We start from the raw sequence: 22,720 nt of genomic DNA, 5'->3' as shown, positions 1-22,720 counted from the left end.
GTCCTCAATGGTGGCGTTCCTCAGCGGCATGGAGGCTCCTCTTCATCTGTGGTCCGTCGTACACTGAAGATTGAATGCAAGGTACTGAATTCAATTTGGGGAACCTTGCATTCCTATTGGCTGACTGAAATTTTGAAATCAGCCAATCAAATGAGAGTTACTGAAATCCTATTGACTGATTTGAACAGCCAATAAGATTTTAGTAGCTCCACACCGCTAAGGATCCATGCATCGGGGAAGCCAGCTCTGCGCCTTCGCTCCGGATAAAGATAGAAGATGACGGAGCCGCCTGGAAGAAGACCTTCTCCGTCGGACGTCAGGAACGGTGAGTACCTATTTGGGGCTTAGTTTTAGGATTTTTTTTTTTTAAGATTAGGGATTTAATGGGCTGGAAAAGAGCTGATTGCCCTTTTAAGGTCAATGCCCATACAAATGCCCCTTTGGGGGCAATGGGTAGTTTAGGTTTTTTAGTGGTAGTTTTTTTTATTTAGGGGGGTGCAGTGGGTGTTTTTTTTTACTGTTACGGGGGACTTTGTGTTTTTTTTAACGTAAAAGAGCTGTTTAACTTAGGGCAATGCCCTACACAAGGCCCTTCTAAGGGCTATTGGTAGTTTAGTTTAGATTAGGGGGTGTTTTTATTTGGGGGGGTTCCATAGGGATAGGTTTATTTATTTTTGATAATTTTGTTTATTTTTTTCTGTAATTTTAGATTATTTTTTTGTAATTTAATGTTAGGTTTTATTATTTTAAGTGTAACTTAGTATTGGGGTTAATTTAGCAGGTGTTAGGTTAGGGGGGTTGGCGGTTTAGTAATTAAATTAGTTATTTGCGTTGTGGGGGGTTGGCGGTTTAGGGGTTAATAGGTTAATTAGGTTTATTGCGATGTGGGAATTTGTCGGTGTAGTGGTTTAATAGGTTAAGTTTATTGCGATGTGGGGTTTTGTCGGTTTAGAGTTTAATAGGTTAATTATGTTTGCGGATTAGGGGTTAATTACTTTATTTTTTTGCGATGTTGGCGGTTTCGGTGTTTGTTAATACTTCTTGTTGAAGGTTAGTTTTTTTATGTTATACTTTGTGTGGGCGGTTATTTTTTTTATTTCTTGTGGTCGGTTACGTGTTTTTTCATTATTTCTTGCGGTTACGTGTTTTTTGTGTATTTTTTTAAGGCTTCGGGTTTGCATCCAGGTGGATTTAAAAAATGGCAGGGTGGGTAAAAGAATCCAGGTGAATTCTTTTGGCTGCGTGCGCGAACCAACATTCTTTTGGCTGCCTCACACAGCCAACATTCTTTTGGCTGCCTTGCGCAGCCAATATTTCTTTGAGGATGCGTGCGCAACTGGCGACACCAGTGGAAGCTTTACAAATGCGATTATAGTATAGATTTCAGATATTTTTTGACCAAGCATAAAAATAATGTAGTAAAGGTATGTGGTATTATGGCACTGGGTCTTGGGAATTATTTTTTTTTATAAGACCCAAGTCTAGAGATTCAGCTCTTGATCTAGAAGGGTCTCTACCTACAAGCCATGCTTCTGAGTTTTCTTCTCTTTCCTGTAAGCCCCCTTTGCTGGTTTTCAACAACATAAAGCTGTTCTCAGAACAAGCATTTCTTCCAAATGTGGTGTGATGACTAAGCCTATCTGCCCAGTCGTCACTATGGGGAGAGTGTGGGCATAAAGGAGTTAATAGCACTCAACCTCTGGTTCCCTTGCACTTTTACCTCTACAAAGACCCTAAAGGGACACTAAATTAACCCACAAATCCTGCATACACTTCCCCAGATTAACAATGCTGCCACCACCACCAAGAGTTTTGAATAAGGGTGTCTTGGAAACCCAATAACTCACACGACTAACAAGACTAACAATTAGGTAACAGGCATTTTAACCTTGTCTCTTCAGAGTCTGAATTCAGATATTAGAGCCCAAAGACAAAATGTTATTATTTATATATGTTTAATAACAAAAGACAAATGCAGGTTACACAGTGTCAATTTACAAAAACAGAAGCCATACAAAAAAACAATAACAAATGCTAAGGTACAGTTCTTTAAAATAAAATGGGACATAAACTAAACACAATACCTACACTTATTACCAAGCTTCCAATAGGTATGTGAGAACTCCTTTTTGAGGTTTCCTCATTCTGTCCCAGGCAAATTCTGAATACTTTTTCCTGTCGCATTCAATTACATCTCAGAGTCTTCCTTTGTCTTGTCAAGACCACTGCCCATGTGTTAATTTACGACTATCTAAAAAACTCCTTGCATGTCTTTAAACCAAGGTACCAAGATATAGCAGACACCAGGAGGAGGGGGTCTTTAAATCATTGCATTCCTTAACAAACACAGATGTTGCAAAAAGAAAGTGCATTTTAGTTTAACCCTGGCAATGCTGAGATACCATACCACCTCTGCTTGGTAGCTATTCCAGGTATTAAGTACTCCTCATGAGTGTATCATGACATGTGGTATCTACAGACACAATTAATCATGAAAGTGATATCTTCCTTTTGTCCAGCTCAATGCTAATAAACATCTTCTTCACATTCGTCTGTTAAGGTTTATGTTTCAGCAGCTAAATCCTTTAGATTTTTTTCCGTCCTCTTTGTATTTAAGTGACAGTTCACTCCAGTTTTAATGTATACTGCAGTAGTGGCTTAAAACCTGTATTGCAGGTCTAAAGTATATTGCAGATTCTAAGGTATAACGCAGTACCTGCTTGTATTGCAATTCTAATGTATAATGTAGTAACATTCTAAATTCTGTATTGCAGTTCTAATGTGTACTGTTGTAACTGTTTAGAACCTGTGTTGCAGTGCTAAGTTATATTACAGTACCTGTTTAAATTCTGTATTGCAGTTCTAATGTATGTTACAGTAACTGGTTAAATCCTTGTTTGCAGTTCGAATGTATACCACATTATCTGATTAAACCTGTATTGCTGTTCATATGTAAACTACAGTAACTGTTTAGAGCCTGTCTTGCAGTTATATTGTATACCGCAGTAGCTGTTTAATCTGTTTGAACACGTTGAGTGAGCCAGTGACAAGGGCAAATGTGTGTAGCCACCAATCAGAATCTAGCTCGTAGTAGAGCATTGCTGCTCCTGAGCCTGCAAATACCAAGAGAAAGAAGCAAATTAGATAATAGTCAATCGGAAAGTTGTTTAAAAATGGATGCGCTGTATGAATCATGAAATGATTTTGGGACTCAGGTTTCTTTATGTAAGTTTATAAACGAGCAATTTTCATTCTTGTATCTTTCCTCAAAATCTAATTCTAACCGTGTACTGCAAATCTCCCAATATGCTTCCATTTTATCCTGCAACAGATATATCACACTCTTTCTTCCTTTCCTGGGGCCCCAAAAACTAGCTGTTATTCGGCCACCCCTTGTTTAAAATAATTTGCATTTTAACAGTTTGTGAAGTGGGCTCTTTGTGTTGAGATTTTAAGGAATGCATGTGCATACCATTAGTAATTTTTGAAAAGGAAATATATGCCGGTAGCTACTACTGTAAATAGAAGACTAAACAAAATAGCTGGTATTTTTGGGGCCTAAGTATAAAACTACTTTTGTCACACATTTATCTTTGTGAGATTTTAGTCTGACATCCTACAAGGCCATTTCCATGTGTGAATTGTTTTTCACATTGTAATTAATCTAAGATAATATGCAGTGTTGTTTACATAATGTGTTTTTATACAGATGCTCAGTTTCTTTACATTTGTAATTGTCCCTCCTTTTTGCACTCTTTCTATCCAGCTAAATCTCAGTCTAGACAGAGATTATGTTATCCTCCACATATTGAGGATTATCTAGTTAGATTATACATTTAAAATGTTATAATACCTCTGTGCCTAAAAGTGACATGTAATTGATCAAGTATAATAGCTGGCAGAGAAACATGAATTTGTTTCTAAACATAGAAAACTTTACAAATTTTGTTCAAAAGGGGTTAATTTATTATATAGTGAAAATTATTTCTTTGGTGACACTATTGTAGAAAGATTTATTCCCATGTTGTAAAAAACAAAAAGCAAAACAGTTTGTAAATGAACAATGAAGTCACAAGTTCATGAAAATAAATATGTATTTTTCTCTTGTTAAGTGTATCCAGTCCACGGATCATCCATTACTTATGGGATATTCTCCTTCCCAACAGGAAGTTGCAAGAGTCCACCCACAGCAGAGCTGCTATATAGCTCCCCCCCTAACTGCCATATCCAGTCATTCTCTTGCAAGCTCTCAACATAGCTGGAGGTAGTAAGAGGAAAGTGGTGTAAGATAGTTAGTTTTTTCTTCAATCAAAAGTTTATTGTTTTTAAATGGTACCGGAGTGTACTATTTTACCTCAGGCAGCATTTAGAAGAAGAATCTGCCTACGTGTTTCTATGATCTTAGCAGAAGTAACTAAGATCCACTGCTATTCTCAAATATGTCTGAAGAGTGAGGTAACTTCAGAGGGGGAATGGCGTGCAGGTTATCCTGCTATAAGGTATGTGCAAATATAAGTTTTTCTAGGGATGGAATTGCTAGAAAATGCTGCTGATACCGGATTAATGTAAGTTAAGCCTAAATACAGTGATTTAATAGCGACTAGTATCAGGCTTACTATCAGAGTTATATACTCTTATAAATTTGCAATATAAAACGTTTGCTGGCATGTTTAATCGTTTTTATATATGCTTTGGTGATACAACTTTATTGGGGCCTAGTTTTTTTCCACATGGCTGGCTTAGATTTTGCTTAGAAACACAGTTCCTGAGGCTTTCCACTGTTGTAATATGAGTGGGAGGCGCCTATTTTCGTTTTTTTTTTGCACAGTTAAAATTACAAAATGAATCATCCAGCTTCCCTCAGCAGTCCCATGAATACCATAGGACATCTCTAAAGGGCTAAAAAGGCTTCCAAAATCGTTTATGGGGAAGGTATAACACAGCACAGCTGTGGCAGTTTGTTGTGTCTGTTAAAAAAACGTCTGTCATTTTTTATATCTGTTTTTTCTCCAACATTGGTGTGTCCGGTCCACGGCGTCATCCTTACTTGTGGGAATATCTCTTCCCCAACAGGAAATGGCAAAGAGTCCCAGCAAAGCTGGCCATATAGTCCCTCCTAGGCTCCGCCCACCCCAGTCATTCTCTTTGCCGTTGCACAGGCAACATCTCCACGGAGATGGTTAAGAGTATGTGGTGTTTAAATGTAGTTTTTTTATTCTACCTCTCTTTCCTTTTGGCTTAAAAGCATCATCCGATTGGCTTACGAGACTGCCGGACGGCAGCCTCCTGAAAGAATCACAGCTCACTCCACTAGGGCTGTGGCTTCCACATGGGCCTTCAAGAACGAGGCTTCTGTTGATCAGATATGTAAGGCAGCGACTTGGTCTTCACTGCACACTTTTGCCAAATTTTACAAATTTGATACTTTTGCTTCCTCGGAGGCTATTTTTGGGAGAAAGGTTTTGCAAGCCGTGGTGCCTTCCGTTTAGGTAACCTGATTTGCTCCCTCCCTTCATCCGTGTCCTAAAGCTTTGGTATTGGTTCCCACAAGTAAGGATGACGCCGTGGACCGGACACACCAATGTTGGAGAAAACAGAATTTATGCTTACCTGATAAATTACTTTCTGCAGCGGTGTGTCCGGTCCACGGCCCGCCCTGGTTTTTTAATCAGGTCTGATGAATTATTTTCTCTAACTACAGTCACCACGGTACCATATGGTTTCTCCTATATTTTTCCTCCTGTCCGTCGGTCGAATGACTGGGGTGGGCGGAGCCTAGGAGGGACTATATGGCCAGCTTTGCTGGGACTCTTTGCCATTTCCTGTTGGGGAAGAGATATTCCCACAAGTAAGGATGACGCCGTGGACCGGACACACCGTTGGAGAAAGTAATTTATCAGGTAAGCATAAATTCTGTTTTTGCATTAAGGGGTTAATCATCCATTTGCAAGTGGGTGCAATGCTCTGTTAACTTATTACATATACTGTAAAAATTTTGTTTGATTTACTGCCTTTTTTCACTGTTTTTCACTGTTTTTCAAATTTTGACAAAATTTGTTTCTCTTAAAGGCACAGTAACGTTTTTTATATTTGCTTGTTAACTTGATTTAAAGTGTTTTCCAAGCTTGCTGGTCTCATTACTAGTCTGTACAAACATGTCTGACATAGAGGAAACTCCTTGTTCATTATGTTTATAAGCCATGGTGGAACCCCATCTTAGAATGTGTACCAAATGTTCTGATTTCATGTTAAGCAATAAAGATCATTTTTTTTGTTTTTAAAAAATTATCACCAGAGGATTCTGTCGAGGGGGAAGTTATGCCGACTAACTTTCCCCACGTGTCAGACCCTTTGACTCCCGCTTCGGGGACTCACGCTCAAATGGCGCCAAGTACATCAAGGGCGCCCATAGCGTTTATTTTACCAGAGGATTCTGTCGAGGGGGAAGTTATGCCGACTAACTCTCCCCACGTGTCAGACTCTTCAACTCCCGCTTCAGGGATTCACGGTCAAATGGCGCCAAGTACATCAAGGGCGCCCATAGCGTTTATTTTACAAGACATGGCGAAAGTTATGAATAATACTCTGGCAGCGGTATTAGTCAGACTACCTGAAATTAAAAGAAAGCAAGATAGCTCTGGGGGTAGATACAGAGCGTACAGATGCTTTAAGAACCATGTCTGATACTGCCTCACAATATGCAGAAGCTGAGGGGAGCTTCAGTCTGTGGGTGATATTTTTGACTCAGGGAAGATGATTTAACCTGATTCCGATATTTCTACATTTAAAATTTATGCTTGAGATCCTCCACTTGTTGCTCAGGGAGGTTTTAGCTGCTCTGAATGACTGTGTTACAATCACAGTGCCAGAGAAATTGTGTAGACTGAATAAATACTATGCAGTGCCGGTGTGTACTGATGTTTTTCCAATACCTAAAGAGGTTTACAGAAATTATTAATAAGGAATGGCATAGACCAGGTGTGCCGTTCTCTTCCCCTCCTATTTTTAGAAAAATGTTTCTAATAGATGCCACCACACGGGACTTATGGCAGACAGTTCCTAAGGTGGATGGAGCAGTTTCTACTCTAGCTAAGCGTACCACTACCCCTGGGACAGTTGTGCTTTTTTAGATCCAATGGATAAAAAATGTTTATTCAACAAGGTTTTATCCTGCAGCCCCTTGCATGCATTGCTCCTGTCACTGCTGCTGCGGCGTTCTGGTTTGAGTCTCTGGACGAGGCTTTACAGGTAGCGACTCCATTGGATGAATATACTTGACAAGCTTAGAGCACTTAAGCTAGCCAATTCCTTTGTTTCTGATGCCTTTGTTCATTTGACTAACGGCTAAGAATTCTGTTTTTTACTATACTGGCGCGCAGAGCGCTATGGCTTATATCATGGTCAGCTGTCGTGACTTTAATAAATAAGCTACTTAACTTCCCTTCAAGGGGCAGACCCTATTCGGGCCTGGTTTGAAGGAGATTATTGCTTATATCACTGGAGGAAAAGGTCATGCCCTTCCTCAGGACGGGTCCAAATCAAGGGCCAAAAAGGTCTAATTTTCGTGCCTTTCGAAACTTCAAGGCAGGTGTGGCATCAACTTCCTCTAAGGCAAAACAAGAGGGAACTTTTGCTCAGTCCAAGACGGTCTGGAGACAACCGGACCTGGAACAAAGATAAGCAGGCCAAGGAGCCTGCTGCTGCCTCTAAGACAGCATGAAGGAACGGACCCCTATCCGGTAACGGATCCTATAGGGGGCAGACTTTCATTCTTCGCCCAGGCGTGGGCAATAGATGCCCAGGATCCCTGGGCATTGGATATTATATCCCAGGGATATCTTCTGGATTTCAAAGCTTCCCCCCAAAAAAAGGGGAGTTTTCACCTTTCACAATTATCTGCAAACCAGATAAAGAAAGAGACATTCTTGCATTGTGTACGTGACCCATCCAGTTCCAAGAGAGGAACAGGGACAGAGTTTTCATCAAATCTGTTTGTGTTTCCCAAGGAAAGGGAACCTTCAGACCTATTTTGGATCTAAAGATCTTAAACAAATTCCTTAGAATTCCATCATTTAAGATGGAAACTATTCGTACCATCTTAACTATGATCCAGGAGAGTCAATAGAGGACTACAATGGATTTGAAGGATGCTTATCCTCACTTTACGATGCATAAAGATCACCATCGTTTTTCAGGTTTGCCTTTCTAGACAGGCATTACCAGTTTGTAGCTCTTTCCTTTGGGTTAACTACAGACCCAAGAATCTTTATGGAGGTTCTGAAGTGGCCCCTTATTTAGACGACATCCTGATACAGGCGTCAAACATCCAAATTGCCAAGTCTCATACGGACGTAGTGCTGGCATTTCTGAGATCGCATGGGTGGAAAGTGAACAAGGAAAGAGTTCTCTATCCCCAATCTCAAGGGTTTCCTGTAGAAATGAAAATTTACCTGACGGAGTTCAGGTTGTCAAAGTTTCTACATTTCTGCCGTGTTCTTCATTCCTTCGGTGGCTCGGTACATGAATGTAATCGGCTTAATGGTAGCGGCAAGGGACATAGTACCGTTTGCACGCCTACATTTCAGACCGCTGCAACTAGGCATGCTCAGTCAATGGAACGGGGATTACACAGATTTGTCCCCTGGTTAAATCTGGACCAAGAGGCCAGAGATTCTCTTCTCTGGTGGCTATCTCGGGTCCATCTGTCCAAGGGTATGACCTTCCGCAGGTCAGATGGGACAGTTGTTATAACAGATGCCAGCCTTTTAGGTTGGGATACAGTCTGGAACTCCCTGAAGGCTCAGGGATAGTGGACTCAGGAGGAGATCCTCCTTCTAATAAATATTCTGGAACTGGGAGCGATATTCCATGCTCTTCAGGCTTGGCCTCAGTTAGCAACTCTGAGGTACATCAGATTTCAGTCGGACAATATCACGACTGTGGCTTACATCAACCATCAAGGGGGAACAGAAGTTCCCTAGCATGTTAGAAGTCTTAAAATAATTCACTGGAAAGAGACTCACTCTTGTCTATCAGCTATCCATATCCCAGGTGTTGAGAACTGGGAGGCGGATTTTCTAAGTTGTCAGACTTTTCATCCGGGGGAGTGGGAATTCGCTCCGGAGGTGTTTGCACAAGATCAAGCAGGAGAGTGCTTTGGTGTTTTTGACAGCGCCTGCGTGGCCACGCAAGACCTGGTATGCAGATCTGGTGGACATATCATCCTTTCCACCATGGTATCTGCTTCTGAGACAGGACCCTCTACCTCAGGGTCCTTTCAACCATCTAAATTTAACTTTTCTGAGATGGACTGCCTGGAGACTGAACGCTTGATGTTATCAAAGCATGGCTTCTCCGAGTCAGTCATTGATACCTTAATACAGGCATGAAAGCCTGTCACTAGGAAAATTTAACATAGATATGGCATAAATATCTTATTGGTATGAATCCAAGGGTTACTCATGGAGTAAAGTCAGGATTCCCAGGATACGCTCTTTTCTCCAAGATGATTTTGAGAAAAGGGTTGTCAGCTAGTTCCTTAAAAGAACAGATTTCTACTCTGTCTATTCTTTTGCACAAGCGTCTGGCAGATACTCCAGACGTTCAGGCAATTTGTCAGGCTCTGGTTAGATCCAAGCCTGTGTTTAAACCTGTTGCTCCGCCATGGAGCTTAAACCTGATTATTAAGGTTCTTCAAGGAGTTCCATTTGAACCTCCTCATTCCATAGATATCAAACTTTTTATCTTGGAAAGTTCCTTTTTGGTAGCTATTTCCTCGGCTCGTAGAGTCTCCGAGTTACCTGCTTTACAATGTGATTCTCCTTATCTGGTCCTCCGTACGGATAAGGTAATCCTGCGTATGAAACCTGGGTTTTTTACCTAAGGTGGTATCTAACAAGACTATCACTCAAGAGAGTGTTGTTCCATTCTTGTATCCTAATCCTTCTTCAAAGAAGGAACGTCTATTACACAATTGGAACGAGTTTCGTGCTTTAAAGTTTTTGCTTACAAGCTACTTCAGATTTTCATCAAACATTTACTTAGTTTGTTGTCTACTCTGGACAGAGGAGAGGTCAAAAGACTTCAGCAACCTCTCTTTCTTTTTGGTTAAAAAGCATAATTCGTTCAGCTTATGAGACTGCTGGACAGCAGCCTCCTGAATGGATTACAGCTCATTCTACTAGAGCTGTGGCTTTCACTTGGGCCTTTTTAAAATGAGGCTTCTGTTGAACAGATTTACAAGACGGCGTCTTGGTCTGCGCTTCATACTTTGCTTCTTCGGAGGCTATTTTTGGGAGAAAGGGTTTTTTTTTTCAGGCAGTGGTACCTTCCGTTTAAGTACCTGCCTTGTCCCTCCCTTCATCCGTGTACTTTAGCTTTGGTATTGGTATCCCATAAGTAATGGATGATCCGTGGACTGGATACACTTAACAAGAGAAAACATAATTTATGCTTACCTGATAAATTTATTTCTCTTGTAGTGTATCCAGTCCACGGCCCGCCCTGTCATTTTAAGGCAGGTAATTTTTTCATTTAAACTACAGTCATCACTGCACCCTATGGTTTTTCCTTTCTCTGCATGTTTTCGGTCGAATGACTGGATATGGCAGTTAAGGGAGGAGCTATATAGCAGCTCTGCTGTGGGTGGACTCTTGCAACTTCCTGTTGGGAAGGAGAATATCCCATAAGTAATGGATGATCCGTGGACTGGATACACTACAAGAGAAATAAATTTATCAGGTAAGCATAAATTATGTTTTTTTCTCTTATGGTGGTGGGAGTCCACAATTCATTGCTGTTGGGAATTTATCACCTGGCCACCAGGAGGCGGCAAAGACACCCGACAGCAAGAGGTTTAATATCCCTCCTACGTCCCTGACCCTCACAGTTTTTTCTTTGCCTTTTCTAGGAGTAGAGGAAGATAGAGGTGCTCAGGATTTTATTCAAGATTTGCAGGGATATTGATCCCAGATTTCCCTTAATGGATAATTTCTAGACTAGGGGGACATAGGAGAGTACAGGCCGTGCAATGCCATTCTTCTCTCTGGAGTTATGTTCACAAGCCTGCCATGGGTGTTACTGGGATTGTTCCTTTAGTTCTTCAAGCTTGGATGTACTCCTTCAGTATATACTTTACTGTTATTTACAGTACGGGATGGGTGATCTCATGTAGGGGATCTTTGAGGGGAGGTTATGTTTAACTTTATTATTTTCTCTGTTTGTTTGTTTTTTGGGCACTTTTTAAACTTTTACTGTTGCCTCTTGAAAGTGATTGTAAAGTTTAATGATTTAAAACCAGGTATTTAAAAATAATCTTAAAAGTGATTGTTAAATTGAATGACTAAAAGCCTAGTATTTAAAAATACTCTTAAAAACATGGGCACTTTAAGTCCTTAAACGTTTACGCTTCTTTTAAAAAATACTTACCTTTTTTTTACTGTAAACTTACTGTAGATCCTCTGTCCCCATCTCCTTCAGTATTTAGCATATCAATGAAGAATCCGGCTTCTTACAATCGTTGTGTGCCCCCTTTGGCATCCAGCTTGTGAGGCCCACAATGATTGCAAGAATCCGTATTGTCATCAATATGCTAAATACTGAAGGAGATGCGGGCGGATGATCGGGGGTAAGTTCACAGTAACAAAAAGGTAAGTATTTTTAAAAAGAAACGTCATTGTAAAGTTTAATGACTTTAAATGCTGATGTTTTAAGGAGTATTTTTAAATAAAACAGGCAATTTAAGTCATTAAAATTTACAAAGATGCTTCTTTTTTAAAATACTTACCATTTTGTTACGGTAAACATAACGCCGATCCTCCACCCACATCTGACGAATCCGACTTCCCCAATCGTTGCGTGCCCCACAAACTTTGTAAAATTTTGTAAATTAAAGTGCCCATGTTTTTAAGATTATTTCTCTTGTTAAGTGTATCCAGTCCACGGATCATCCATTACTTATGGGATATTCTCCTTCCCAACAGGAAGTTGCAAGAGGATCACCCACAGCAGAGCTGCTATATAGCTCCTCCCCTAACTGTCATATCCAGTCATTCTCTTGCAAGCCTCAACCAAGATGGAGGTCGTAAGAGGAGTGTGGTGTTTTATACTTAGTTTATTCTTCAATCAAAAGTTTGTTATTTTTAAATGGTGCCGGAGTGTACTGTTTATCTCAGGCAGTATTTAGAAGAAGAATCTGCCTGCGTTTTCTATGATCTTAGCAGAAGTAACTAAGATCCATGGCTGTTCTCACATATTCTGAGGAGTGAGGTAACTTCAGAGAGGGGATGGCGTGCAGGTTTTCCTGCAATAAGGTATGTGCAGTTAATATTTTTCTAGGGATGGAATTTGCTAGAAAATGCTGCTGATACCGAACTAATGTAAGTAAAGCCTTAAATGCAGTGAGAGCTACTGGTATCAGGCTTATTAATAGAGATGCATACTCTTATAAAAATGTAATATAAAACGTTTGCTGGCATGTTTAATCGTTTTTATATGTATTTGGTGATAAAACTTATTGGGGCTTAGTTTTTTTCCCACATGGCTGGCTTGAATTTTGCCTAGTAACAGTTTTCCTTAGGCTTTCCACTGTTGTAATATAAGTGGGAGGGGCCTTTTTTAGTGCTTTCTGTGCAGCTAAAAATACTGATAGAGACATTCAGTTTCCCTCTGCATGATCCAGGACATCTCTGGAGGGCTCAAAAGGCTTCAAAGTCGTTTTTGAGGGAGGTAAAAAGCCACAGTAGAGCTGTGGCAGTTGTTGTGACTGTTTTTTAAAAAAAAAACAAAAAAACGTTTTTGTCTTTTATTATTCCAGTTTGGGTATTAAGGGGTTAATCATCCATTTGCAAGTGGGTGCAATGCTCTGCTAACTTGTTACATACACTGTAAAAATGTCATTAGTGTAACTGCCTTTTTTCACTGTTATTTCAAATTTTGACAAAATTTGTGTTTCTTAAAGGTGCAGTAACATTTTTTTATATTGCTTGTAAACTTGTTTAAAGTGTTTTCCAAGCTTGCTAGTCTCATTGCTAGTCTGTTTAAACATGTCTGACACAGAGGAAACTACTTGTTCATTATGTTTGAAAGCCATGGTGGAGCCCCATAGGAGAATGTGTACTAAATGTATTGATTTCACCTTAAACAGTAAAGATCAGTCTTTAACTATAAAAGAAATATCACCAGAAGATTCTGACGAGGGGGAAATTATGCAGACTAACTCTCCCCACATGTCAGACCCTTCGCCTCCCGCTCAGGGGATGCACGCTAATATGGCGCCAATTACATCAGGGACGCCCATAGCGATTACCTTGCAGGACATGGCTGCAATCATGAATAATACCCTGTCAGAGGTATTATCCAGGTTGCCTGAATTAAGAGGCAAGCGCGATTGCTCTGGGGTTAGGAGAAATACAGAGCGCGCAGATGCTGTAAGGGCCATGTCTGATACTGCGTCACAATATGCAGATCATGAGGACGGAGAGCTTCAGTCTGTGGGTGACATCTCTGATTCGGGGAAACCTGATTCAGAGATTTCTAATTTTAAATTTAAGCTTGAGAACCTCCGTGTGTTGCTTGGGGAGGTATTAGCTGCTCTGAATGACTGTAACACAGTTGCAGTACCAGAGAAATTGTGTAGGCTGGATAAATACTATGCGGTAACGGTGTGTACTGATGTTTTTCCTATACCTAAAAGGCTTACAGAAATTATTAGCAAGGAGTGGGATAGACCGGGTGTGCCTTTTTCCCCACCTCCTATATTTAGAAAAATGTTTCCAATAGACGCCACTACACGGGACTTATGGCAGACGGTCCCTAAGGTGGAGGGAGCAGTTTCTACTTTAGCAAAGCGTACTACTATCCCGGTTGAGGACAGTTGTGCTTTTTCAGATCCAATGGATAAAAAACTGGAGGGTTACCTTAAGAAAATGTTTATTCAACAAGGTTTTATTTTACAGCCCCTTGCATGCATTGCGCCTGTCACGGCCGTGGCGGCATTCTGGTTTGAGGCCATTCATACAGCTCCATTGACTGAAATTATTGACAAGCTTAGAACACTTAAGCTAGCTAACTCATTTGTTTCTGATGCCATTGTTCATTTGACTAAACTAACGGCTAAGAATTCCGGATTCGCCATCCAAGAGCGTAGGGCGCTATGGCTTAAATCCTGGTCAGCTGACGTGACTTCGAAGTCTAAATTACTCAACATTCCTTTCAAGGGGCAGACCTTATTCGGGCCTGGTTTGAAGGAAATTATTGCTCACATTACTGGAGGTAAGGGTCACACCCTTCCTCAGGACAGGGCCAAAGCAAAGGCCAAACAGTCTAATTTTCGTGCCTTTCAAAATTTCAAGGCAGGTGCAGCATCAACTTCCTCCGCTTCAAAACAAGAGGGAACTTTTGCTCAATCTAAGCAGGCCTGGAAACCTAACCAGTCCTGGAACAAAGGCAAGCCGGCCAGAAAGCCTGCTGCTGCCTCTAAGACAGCATGAAGGAACGGCCCCCTATCAGGCGACGGATCTAGTAGGGGCAGACTTTCTCTCTTCGCCCAGTCCTGGGCAAGAGATGTTCAGGATCCCTGGGCGTTGGAGATCATATCTCAGGGATATCTTCTGGACTTCAAAGCTTCCCCTCCACAAGGGAGATTTCATCTTTCAAGGCTATCTGCAAATCAGATAAAGAAAGAGGCATTCCTACGCTGTGTGCAAGACCTCCTAGTTATGGGAGTGATCCATCCAGTTCCGCGGACGGAACAAGGATAGGGTTTTTATTCGAATCTGTTTGTGGTTCCCAAAAAAGAGGGAACCTTCAGACCAATTTTGGATCTAAAGATCTTAAACAAATTCCTCAGAGTTCCATCTTTCAAAATGGAAACTATTCGGACTATCCTACCCATGATCCAAGAAGGTCAGTATATGACCACCGTGGACTTAAAGGATGCCTACCTTCACATACCGATTCACAAAGATCATCATCGGTTTCTAAGGTTTGCCTTTCTAGACAGGCATTACCAATTTGTAGCTCTTCCCTTCGGGTTGGCTACAGCCCCGAGAATCTTTACAAAGGTTCTGGGCTCACTTCTGGCGGTTCTAAGACCGCGAGGCATAGCGGTGGCTCAGTATCTAGATGACATCCTGATACAGGCGTCAAGCTTTCAAGTTGCCAAGTCTCATACAGAGATAGTTCTGGCATTTCTGAGGTCGCACGGGTGGAAATTGAATGAGGAAAAGAGTTCTCTATCCCCACTCACAAGAGTCTCCTTCTTAGGGACTCTTATAGATTCTGTAGAAATGAAAATTTTCCTGACGGAGTCTAGGTTATCAAAACTTCTAAATGCTTGCCGTGTTCTTCACTCCATTCCGCGCCCTTCGGTAGCTCAGTGTATGGAGGTAGTCGGCTTAATGGTAGCGGCAATGGACATAGTGCCATTTGCGCGCCTTCATCTCAGACCGCTGCAATTATGCATGCTGAGTCAGTGGAATGGGGATTACACAGATTTGTCCCCTCTGCTAAATCTGGATCAAGAGACCAGAGATTCTCTTCTCTGGTGGTTGTCTCGGGTACACCTGTCCAAGGGTATGACCTTTCGCAGGCCAGATTGGACAATTGTAACAACAGATGCCAGCCTTCTAGGTTGGGGTGCAGTCTGGAATTCCTGAAGGCTCAGGGATCGTGGACTCAGGAGGAGAAACTCCTTCCAATAAATATTCTTGAGTTAAGAGCAATATTCAATGCTCTTCTGGCTTGGCCTCAGTTAGCAACACTGAGGTTCATCAGATTTCAGTCGGACAACATCACGACTGTGGCTTACATCAACCATCAAGGGGGAACCAGGAGTTCCCTAGCGATGTTAGAAGTCTCAAAAATAATTCGCTGGGCAGAGTACCACTCTTGCCACCTGTCAGCAATCCATATCCCAGGCGTGGAGAACTGGGAGGCGGATTTTCTAAGTCGTCAGACTTTCCATCCGGGGGAGTGGGAACTCCATCCGGAGGTGTTTGCTCAGTTGATTCATTGTTGGGGCAAACCAGAGTTGGATCTCATGGCGTCTCGCCAGAACGCCAAGCTTCCTTGTTACGGATCCAGGTCCAGGGACCAAGAAGCGACGCTGATGGATGCTCTAGCAGCGCCTTGGTTCTTCAACCTAGCTTATGTGTTTCCACCGTTTCCTCTGCTCCCTCGACTGATTGCCAAAATCAAACAGGAGAGAGCATCGGTGATTCTGATAGCACCTGCGTGGCCACGCAGGACTTGGTATGCAGACCTAGTGGACATGTCATCCTTTCCACCATGGACTCTGCCTCTAAGACAGGACCTTCTGATACAAGGTCCTTTTAATCATCCAAATCTAATTTCTCTGAGACTGACTGCATGGAGATTGAACGCTTGATTCTATCAAAGCGTGGCTTCTCCGAGTCAGTCATTGATACTTTAATACAGGCACGAAAGCCTGTTACCAGGAAAATCTACCACAAGATATGGAGTAAATATCTTTATTGGTGTGAATCCAAGAATTACTCATGGAGTAAGGTTAGGATTCCTAGAATATTGTCTTTTCTCCAAGAGGGCTTGGACAAAGGATTATCAGATAGTTCCTTAAAGGGACAGATTTCTGCTCTGTCTATTCTTTTGCACAAGCGTCTGGCAGAGGTTCCAGACGTCCAGGCATTTTGCCAGGCTTTGGTTAGAATTAAGCCTGTGTTTAAACCTGTTGCTCCCCCGTGGAGCTTAAACTTGGTTCTTAAAGTTCTTCAAGGAGTTCAGTTTGAATCCCTTCATTCCATTGATATTAAACTTTTATCTTGGAAAGTTCTGTTTTTGATGGCTATTTCCTCGGCTCGGAGAGTCTCTGAGCTATCTGCCTTACAATGTAATTCTCCTTATCTGATTTTTCATGCAGATAAGGTAGACCTGCGTACCAAACCTGGGTTTTTACCTAAGGTGGTTTTTAACAAGAATATCAATCAAGAGATTGTTGTTCCATCATTGTGTCCTAATCCTTCTTCAAAGAAGGAACGTCTTTTACATAATCTGGACGTAGTCCGTGCCTTGAAGTTTTACTTACAGGCTACTAAAGATTTTCGCCAAACATCTAACCGGTTTGTTGTTTACTCTGGACAGAGGAGAGGTCAGAAGGCCTCGGCAACCTCTCTTTCTTTTTGGCTTCGGAGTATAATACGTTTAGCCTATGAGACTGCTGGACAGCAGCCCCCTGAAAGGATTACAGCTCATTCTACTAGAGCTGTGTCTTCCACCTGGGCCTTTAGAAATGAGGCCTCTGTTGAACAGATTTGCAAGGCCGCGACTTGGTCTTCGCTTCACACTTTTTCCAAATTTTACAAATTTGATACTTTTGCTTCTTCGGAGGCTGTTTTTGGGAGAAAGGTTCTTCAGGCAGTGGTTCCTTCCGCTTAATCCTGCCTTGTCCCTCCCATCATCCGTGTACTTTAGCTTTGGTATTGGTATCCCATAAGTAATGGATGATCCGTGGACTGGATACACTTAACAAGAGAAAACATAATTTATGCTTACCTGATAAATTTATTTCTCTTGTAGTGTATCCAGTCCACGGCCCGCCCTGTCCTTTTAAGGCAGGTCTAAATTTTAATTAAACTACAGTCACCACTGCACCCTATGGTTTCTCCTTTCTCTGTTTGTTTTCGGTCGAATGACTGGATATGACAGTTAGGGGAGGAGCTATATAGCAGCTCTGCTGTGGGTGATCCTCTTGCAACTTCCTGTTGGGAAGGAGAATATTCCATAAGTAATGGATGATCCGTGGACTGGATACACTACAAGAGAAATAAATTTATCAGGTAAGCATAAATTATGTTTTTTAGATACTGGGCTTTATTTCATTAAATTTTGCAATCACTTTACATAAGTTGCCCCTTTAAGGTGTCCCACACTGCTAACTCTCCTCCAGTTTTATTTATCTCACTGATTTTAGCGTGGTAATGGGCTCCTTGGGTAATGTGGTCATAGGGAATGCTATCCAGTGATGGGAGTTAATGTGAGCGCACACAGAAGACATTTTTGAAACGCAGCGCGGTAAGAATGATTCTCAGGAGCGGAAAAAGTTAACTTTGTTTTCCCGTCTGAGAGTCATTTGCGTGTGCTGTCTCGATTTCTCCTTTATTCTGGAGGCTGCTTTCTTTGGAGGAATGATTTTGTATCAGGCACGAATGGTAACCGCTTCCATCGGTAAGGGGGCAGACAGAGCGTTATCTGGTGATGGTAGTTAACCCCTTCACTACCAGGACTTTCAGAGAAACTTGCCCAAAATACTGGAGAATTTGTAGCATTTTTGATCTCACTCCATTTAAACAGAAATGGAGCCTTTTTTTTGTTTGTTTTTTCTATTTACCTGTCAAAACTAATTATGCAGTTGTGCTCATAAATTTACATACCCTTCCAGAATTTATGATTTCTTGGCCATTTTTCAGAGAATATGAATGATAACACAAAAACTTTTCTTTCACTCATGGTTAGTGTTTGGCTGAAGCCATTTATTATCAATCAACTGTGTTTACTCTTTTTAAATAATAATGACAACAGAAACTTCCCAAATGACCCTGATCAAAAGTTTACATACCGCAGTTCTTTCATCATCACTGGATGAAAGATGCAAGGGTCTGTCAGGAGTCCAGAAACTCATTGACCTTTTATATACACACACAATAATTACAAGCAAACAGATCACAGGTGAGGATAGTTACCTGTCATTGGCTACAGCAGAATAAAGTGAAGGTTCTGGAGTGGCCATCTCAGTCTCCTTACCTCAGTATCATTGAGCCACTTTGGGGAGATCTCAAACGTGCAGTTCATGCAAGACAGCCCAAGAATTTACAGGAACTGGAGGCTTTTTGCCAGGAAGAATGGGCAGCTTTATCATCTGAGGAGATAAAGAGCCTCATCCACAAATACCACAAAAGACTTTGAGCTGTCAATGATGTTAAAGGGGGCAATACACGGTATTAAGAACTTGGGGTATGTAAACTTTTGATCAGGGTCATTTGGGTAGTTTCTGTTGTCATTATGATTTAAAAAAGAGTAAACACAGTTGATTGCTAATAAATGGCTTCAGCCAAACACTAACCATGAGTGAAAGAAAAGTGTTTGTGTTATAATTCATATTCTCTGAAAAATGGCCAAGAAATCATAAATTCTGGCAGGGTATGTAAACCTATGAGCACAACTGTGTGTATGTTATTTGTGTGTGTATGTGTATATATATATATTTTTGTTTTTAGTAGACAACCCAAGGTATTGATCTTTTCCCCTGTTTGTATATTTCATGCCACCATTTCCCCGCCAAATTTGAGCATATAAAAACATTGTTAACTTTTTCACAAACTTTGGGTTTCTCACTGAAATTATTCACATACCGCTTGTGCAGTCATGCTACAAATGATTGTTAAAGCTTCTCTGGGATCCCCTTTGTTCAGAAATAGCAGACATGCATGGCTTTGCCATTTGTTTTTTGGTATTTAGAAGGCCACTTATTGCAGCTGCGTACCTTACTTCTATTCTTCCCGGCAGTGAAGGGGTTAATCAGCTTGTAAGGTTAATTTTAGCTTTAGTGTAGAGATTACCCTCCCACCTGACACCTATCACCACCTGATCCCTACCTGATCCCTCCCAAACAGCTCTCTTTTCTCCCTCACCTCCCACTGGTCACCCCCATCTTAGGTACTGGCAGACAGTCTACCAATGTGAAAATTTAATTCAATCTTTTTTTATTATTAAAAAAATAAATAAATCTGCAGTTTAGGATCCCCCCTTGCTCTCCAACCTCCCTGATCCGTCCCAAACAGCTCTCTAACCCTCCCCCTCTAACTATGCCCGCCATCTGCCAGTACCAGTATAAAATGTTATTTATTTTTCTTTCTGTAGTGTAGTGGTCCCCCCACCTCACCCTCCAACGATTATTTTTTCTGTAGCGTAGTGCCCCTACCCTCCCTCTTTATTTTTTATTTTCTGCAGTGTAGGGCCCTCTCACTCCCTCCCCCCCCCCCCCCCCCCCCCCCCGATTCCTTCCCACACCTTCCGTCGGCACCAGCAAATAATCATTACAGACGGTGACACACACACTGTCACCATCTGCAACGATCTGGCATCTGCCTTCATATGCAACTGGAGCACTGATCACGCTCCGTTTCCATAAGCGGGCAGATGCCTGCAGCTCAGGAATTGCAGCTTTCAGAAGCTGCTGCTGAAGCTTCCTGTAACTTAGACGTATTTATACGTTGTGCGGTACGATAAACAAAGTATCGCCCAATGTATATATACATCTTAATGAGCTAAGGGGTTAATGTGACAGGAAACTCTTTTGGAGCACAGCATGGGAGAATGATTCTCCGGAACGGAAGTGGTTAAAGGATCAGTATAGTTACCAGACATATTTGTCTTAACCAATATAGAGCATTTTTTTTTTAAAAGCAAGTTTCTTTTATAAATTTTCTATTATTTCTATAAATTTTAACAGTAAAGTTCTCACTCCTGTATGTGAGCACCGTGACTCAGGCACTCCCTAAGGAAAGAGCTGAGCTAGGAGCAAAACTAACATCCCCCCCCCCCCTCCAAACAGATCAAATATGTAAACGTGCCTTAAATGGCAACATAGGTGCCAGTGCTGCTGTGGGGTAAGGGAGGTTTATGGCACTGCTGCCTGCTGAGCTCAGTTGCAGATGCACATTATTTGTGGGGACACTGCCTGTACTGCTGCTGCCGTCTGAGCACTCTACCTTACACTACACTGCTGCCTGCTGAGCTGCAGTCAGGGGCTGATCTCCGATCTTGCTTTAGCATGTGTCTGTCTTTACTATGACTAGTGCATTATGCTCTTCTTGTCAGCCTCTCTCTGCAAAGACCACAGCATCACATGGCCTAACTAGCCGACTTGCACCTAACACATGTGACATGGTGGACTGCACATAACATATAGTATAACAGTTCTATAACTGTCAGCTGTGCACAAGCTTGTATTCAGCCCATCACAGCTCCGCCCAACAACAGGAATTTTACTCACGGCAGGAGTGAGAAAAACCAAACTGCACAGCAGAGATGCATGCCTGAATAAAGTGAGTGAGTACTGCAGGCTATGTAATGTCGGTATAATCCAGGTTTACAATATCATTTATTAATATCTTAGCAGTTGCCAACCAATAAATGTATATACGTAACAATATTTTTATTAAAACTAATATTATATTATATTTATGTAGAAACTAGATTATGAATCAGGTATACTCGCTTATTCCGTTACAATATTCTATACAACAGATCATAAAAAAAAAATATTTTTAAAAATTAACCTTAAAATAAATACCACAAATGAGAATCCCAGCACAGTCTATAATTATCCAGCTTAGTTCACTCCAATATCAGAATATGGACTATTAGTTTAACAATGCTTAATTAACTACCAGAGATTTAACCACAATAACCAATTTATGTACAGTCCTGAAAGAGTTCACAGTAATAACTGACCTATAAATCTGGAGTGCAAAATCCTGTCTAGCAATTAAATTACTTAGCACTAAATATGACTGGTTCTAATTTACGCAGGGCTATGGATATAAACTTAAAATACCAAATATGCTCTTTAAATTACCAGCTGCAATCTAACTGTAGCTTTAGAGTACCTTGATTTAAATATACAATTGCTTATACGTTATCAGATCACCAGTTGAGAGTTCAGTTAATATCCAAATATGTTTATCATTATATTTTTAGGGTAATTTTGCACAATTGGAAGAGAATTAATCCACAAAGAGTGTCCCAACGAATTTGTCTTACAGAAAACTGTGTTCGCACAGTCTTGACTCTCTGTAAGCAAAAATGGCAGCAAGCAGAATTGCAACAGGCACCATGAACAATTTCCAGCCAAAAAGCCCCATTCTCTGTGTGCAAGGAGTTTTTGTCTTGAGACCAAACTCCTCCCCATTTCTTAATCATTTGATAGATTTGGATACAAACTTTTCTCTGATTGGCTACTGGGAATGCCATTTTCAACAGCCAAATACCTTTTGGTTGTAATATTGGATTTTGGCCATCGGGGACAACAGACAAGGAAAACAATTTCATTATCAATATATATATATAGATATTATATATTTTTATCAAATGCCTATTTCTCTTGTTAAGTGTATCCAGTCCACGGATCATCCATTACTTGTGGGATATTCTCCTTCCCAACAGGAAGTTGCAAGAGGATCATACACAGCAGAGCTGCTATATAGCTCCTCCCCTCACTGCCATACCCAGTCATTCTCTTGCAACTCTCAACAAAGATGGACGTAGTAAGAGGAGAGTGGTGTATTATAGTTAGTTTTTTAACTTCAATCAAAAGTTTGTTATTTTGAAATGGTACCGGAGTGTACTGTTTCATCTCAGGCAGCATTAGAAGAATCTGCCTGCGGTTTCTGTGATCTTAGCAGAAGTAACTAAGATCCACTGCCGTTCTCACATATTCTGAGGAGTGAGGTAACTTCAGAGGGGGAATGGCGTGCAGGTTTTCCTGCAATAAGGTATGTGCAGTTAACATATTTCTAGGGATGGAATTTGCTAGAAAAATGCTGCTGATACCGGATTACTGTAAATTAAGCCTTAAATGCAGTGATAGCGACTGGTATCAGGTTTATTAACAGAGATACATACTCTTATAAAAGTGTAATATAAAACGTTTGCTGGCATGTTAATCGTTTTTATATATGTTTGG

At 41.1% G+C, this 22,720-nt stretch overlaps 1 protein-coding gene across 1 annotated transcript in view; it reads left to right on the top strand.

Moving 5' to 3' along the window:
* RFX7 (regulatory factor X7) overlaps window positions 1-22,720 on the top strand; it is a 592,746-nt gene that overhangs the window by 195,135 nt on the left and 374,891 nt on the right. Inside the window, exon 3 of the mRNA XM_053717507.1 lies at window positions 2,368-2,376. Within this exon, the coding sequence (XP_053573482.1) occupies window positions 2,368-2,376 (9 nt within the window). The remainder of the gene's footprint in view (window positions 1-2,367; window positions 2,377-22,720) is intronic.

Source organism: Bombina bombina, chromosome 6 (genome assembly GCF_027579735.1).
Source record: "Bombina bombina isolate aBomBom1 chromosome 6, aBomBom1.pri, whole genome shotgun sequence".
NCBI lineage: Eukaryota > Metazoa > Chordata > Amphibia > Anura > Bombinatoridae > Bombina > Bombina bombina.
Note: the sequence above shows the minus strand (reverse complement) of the source record. Positions and strands in the feature narration are given on the sequence as shown.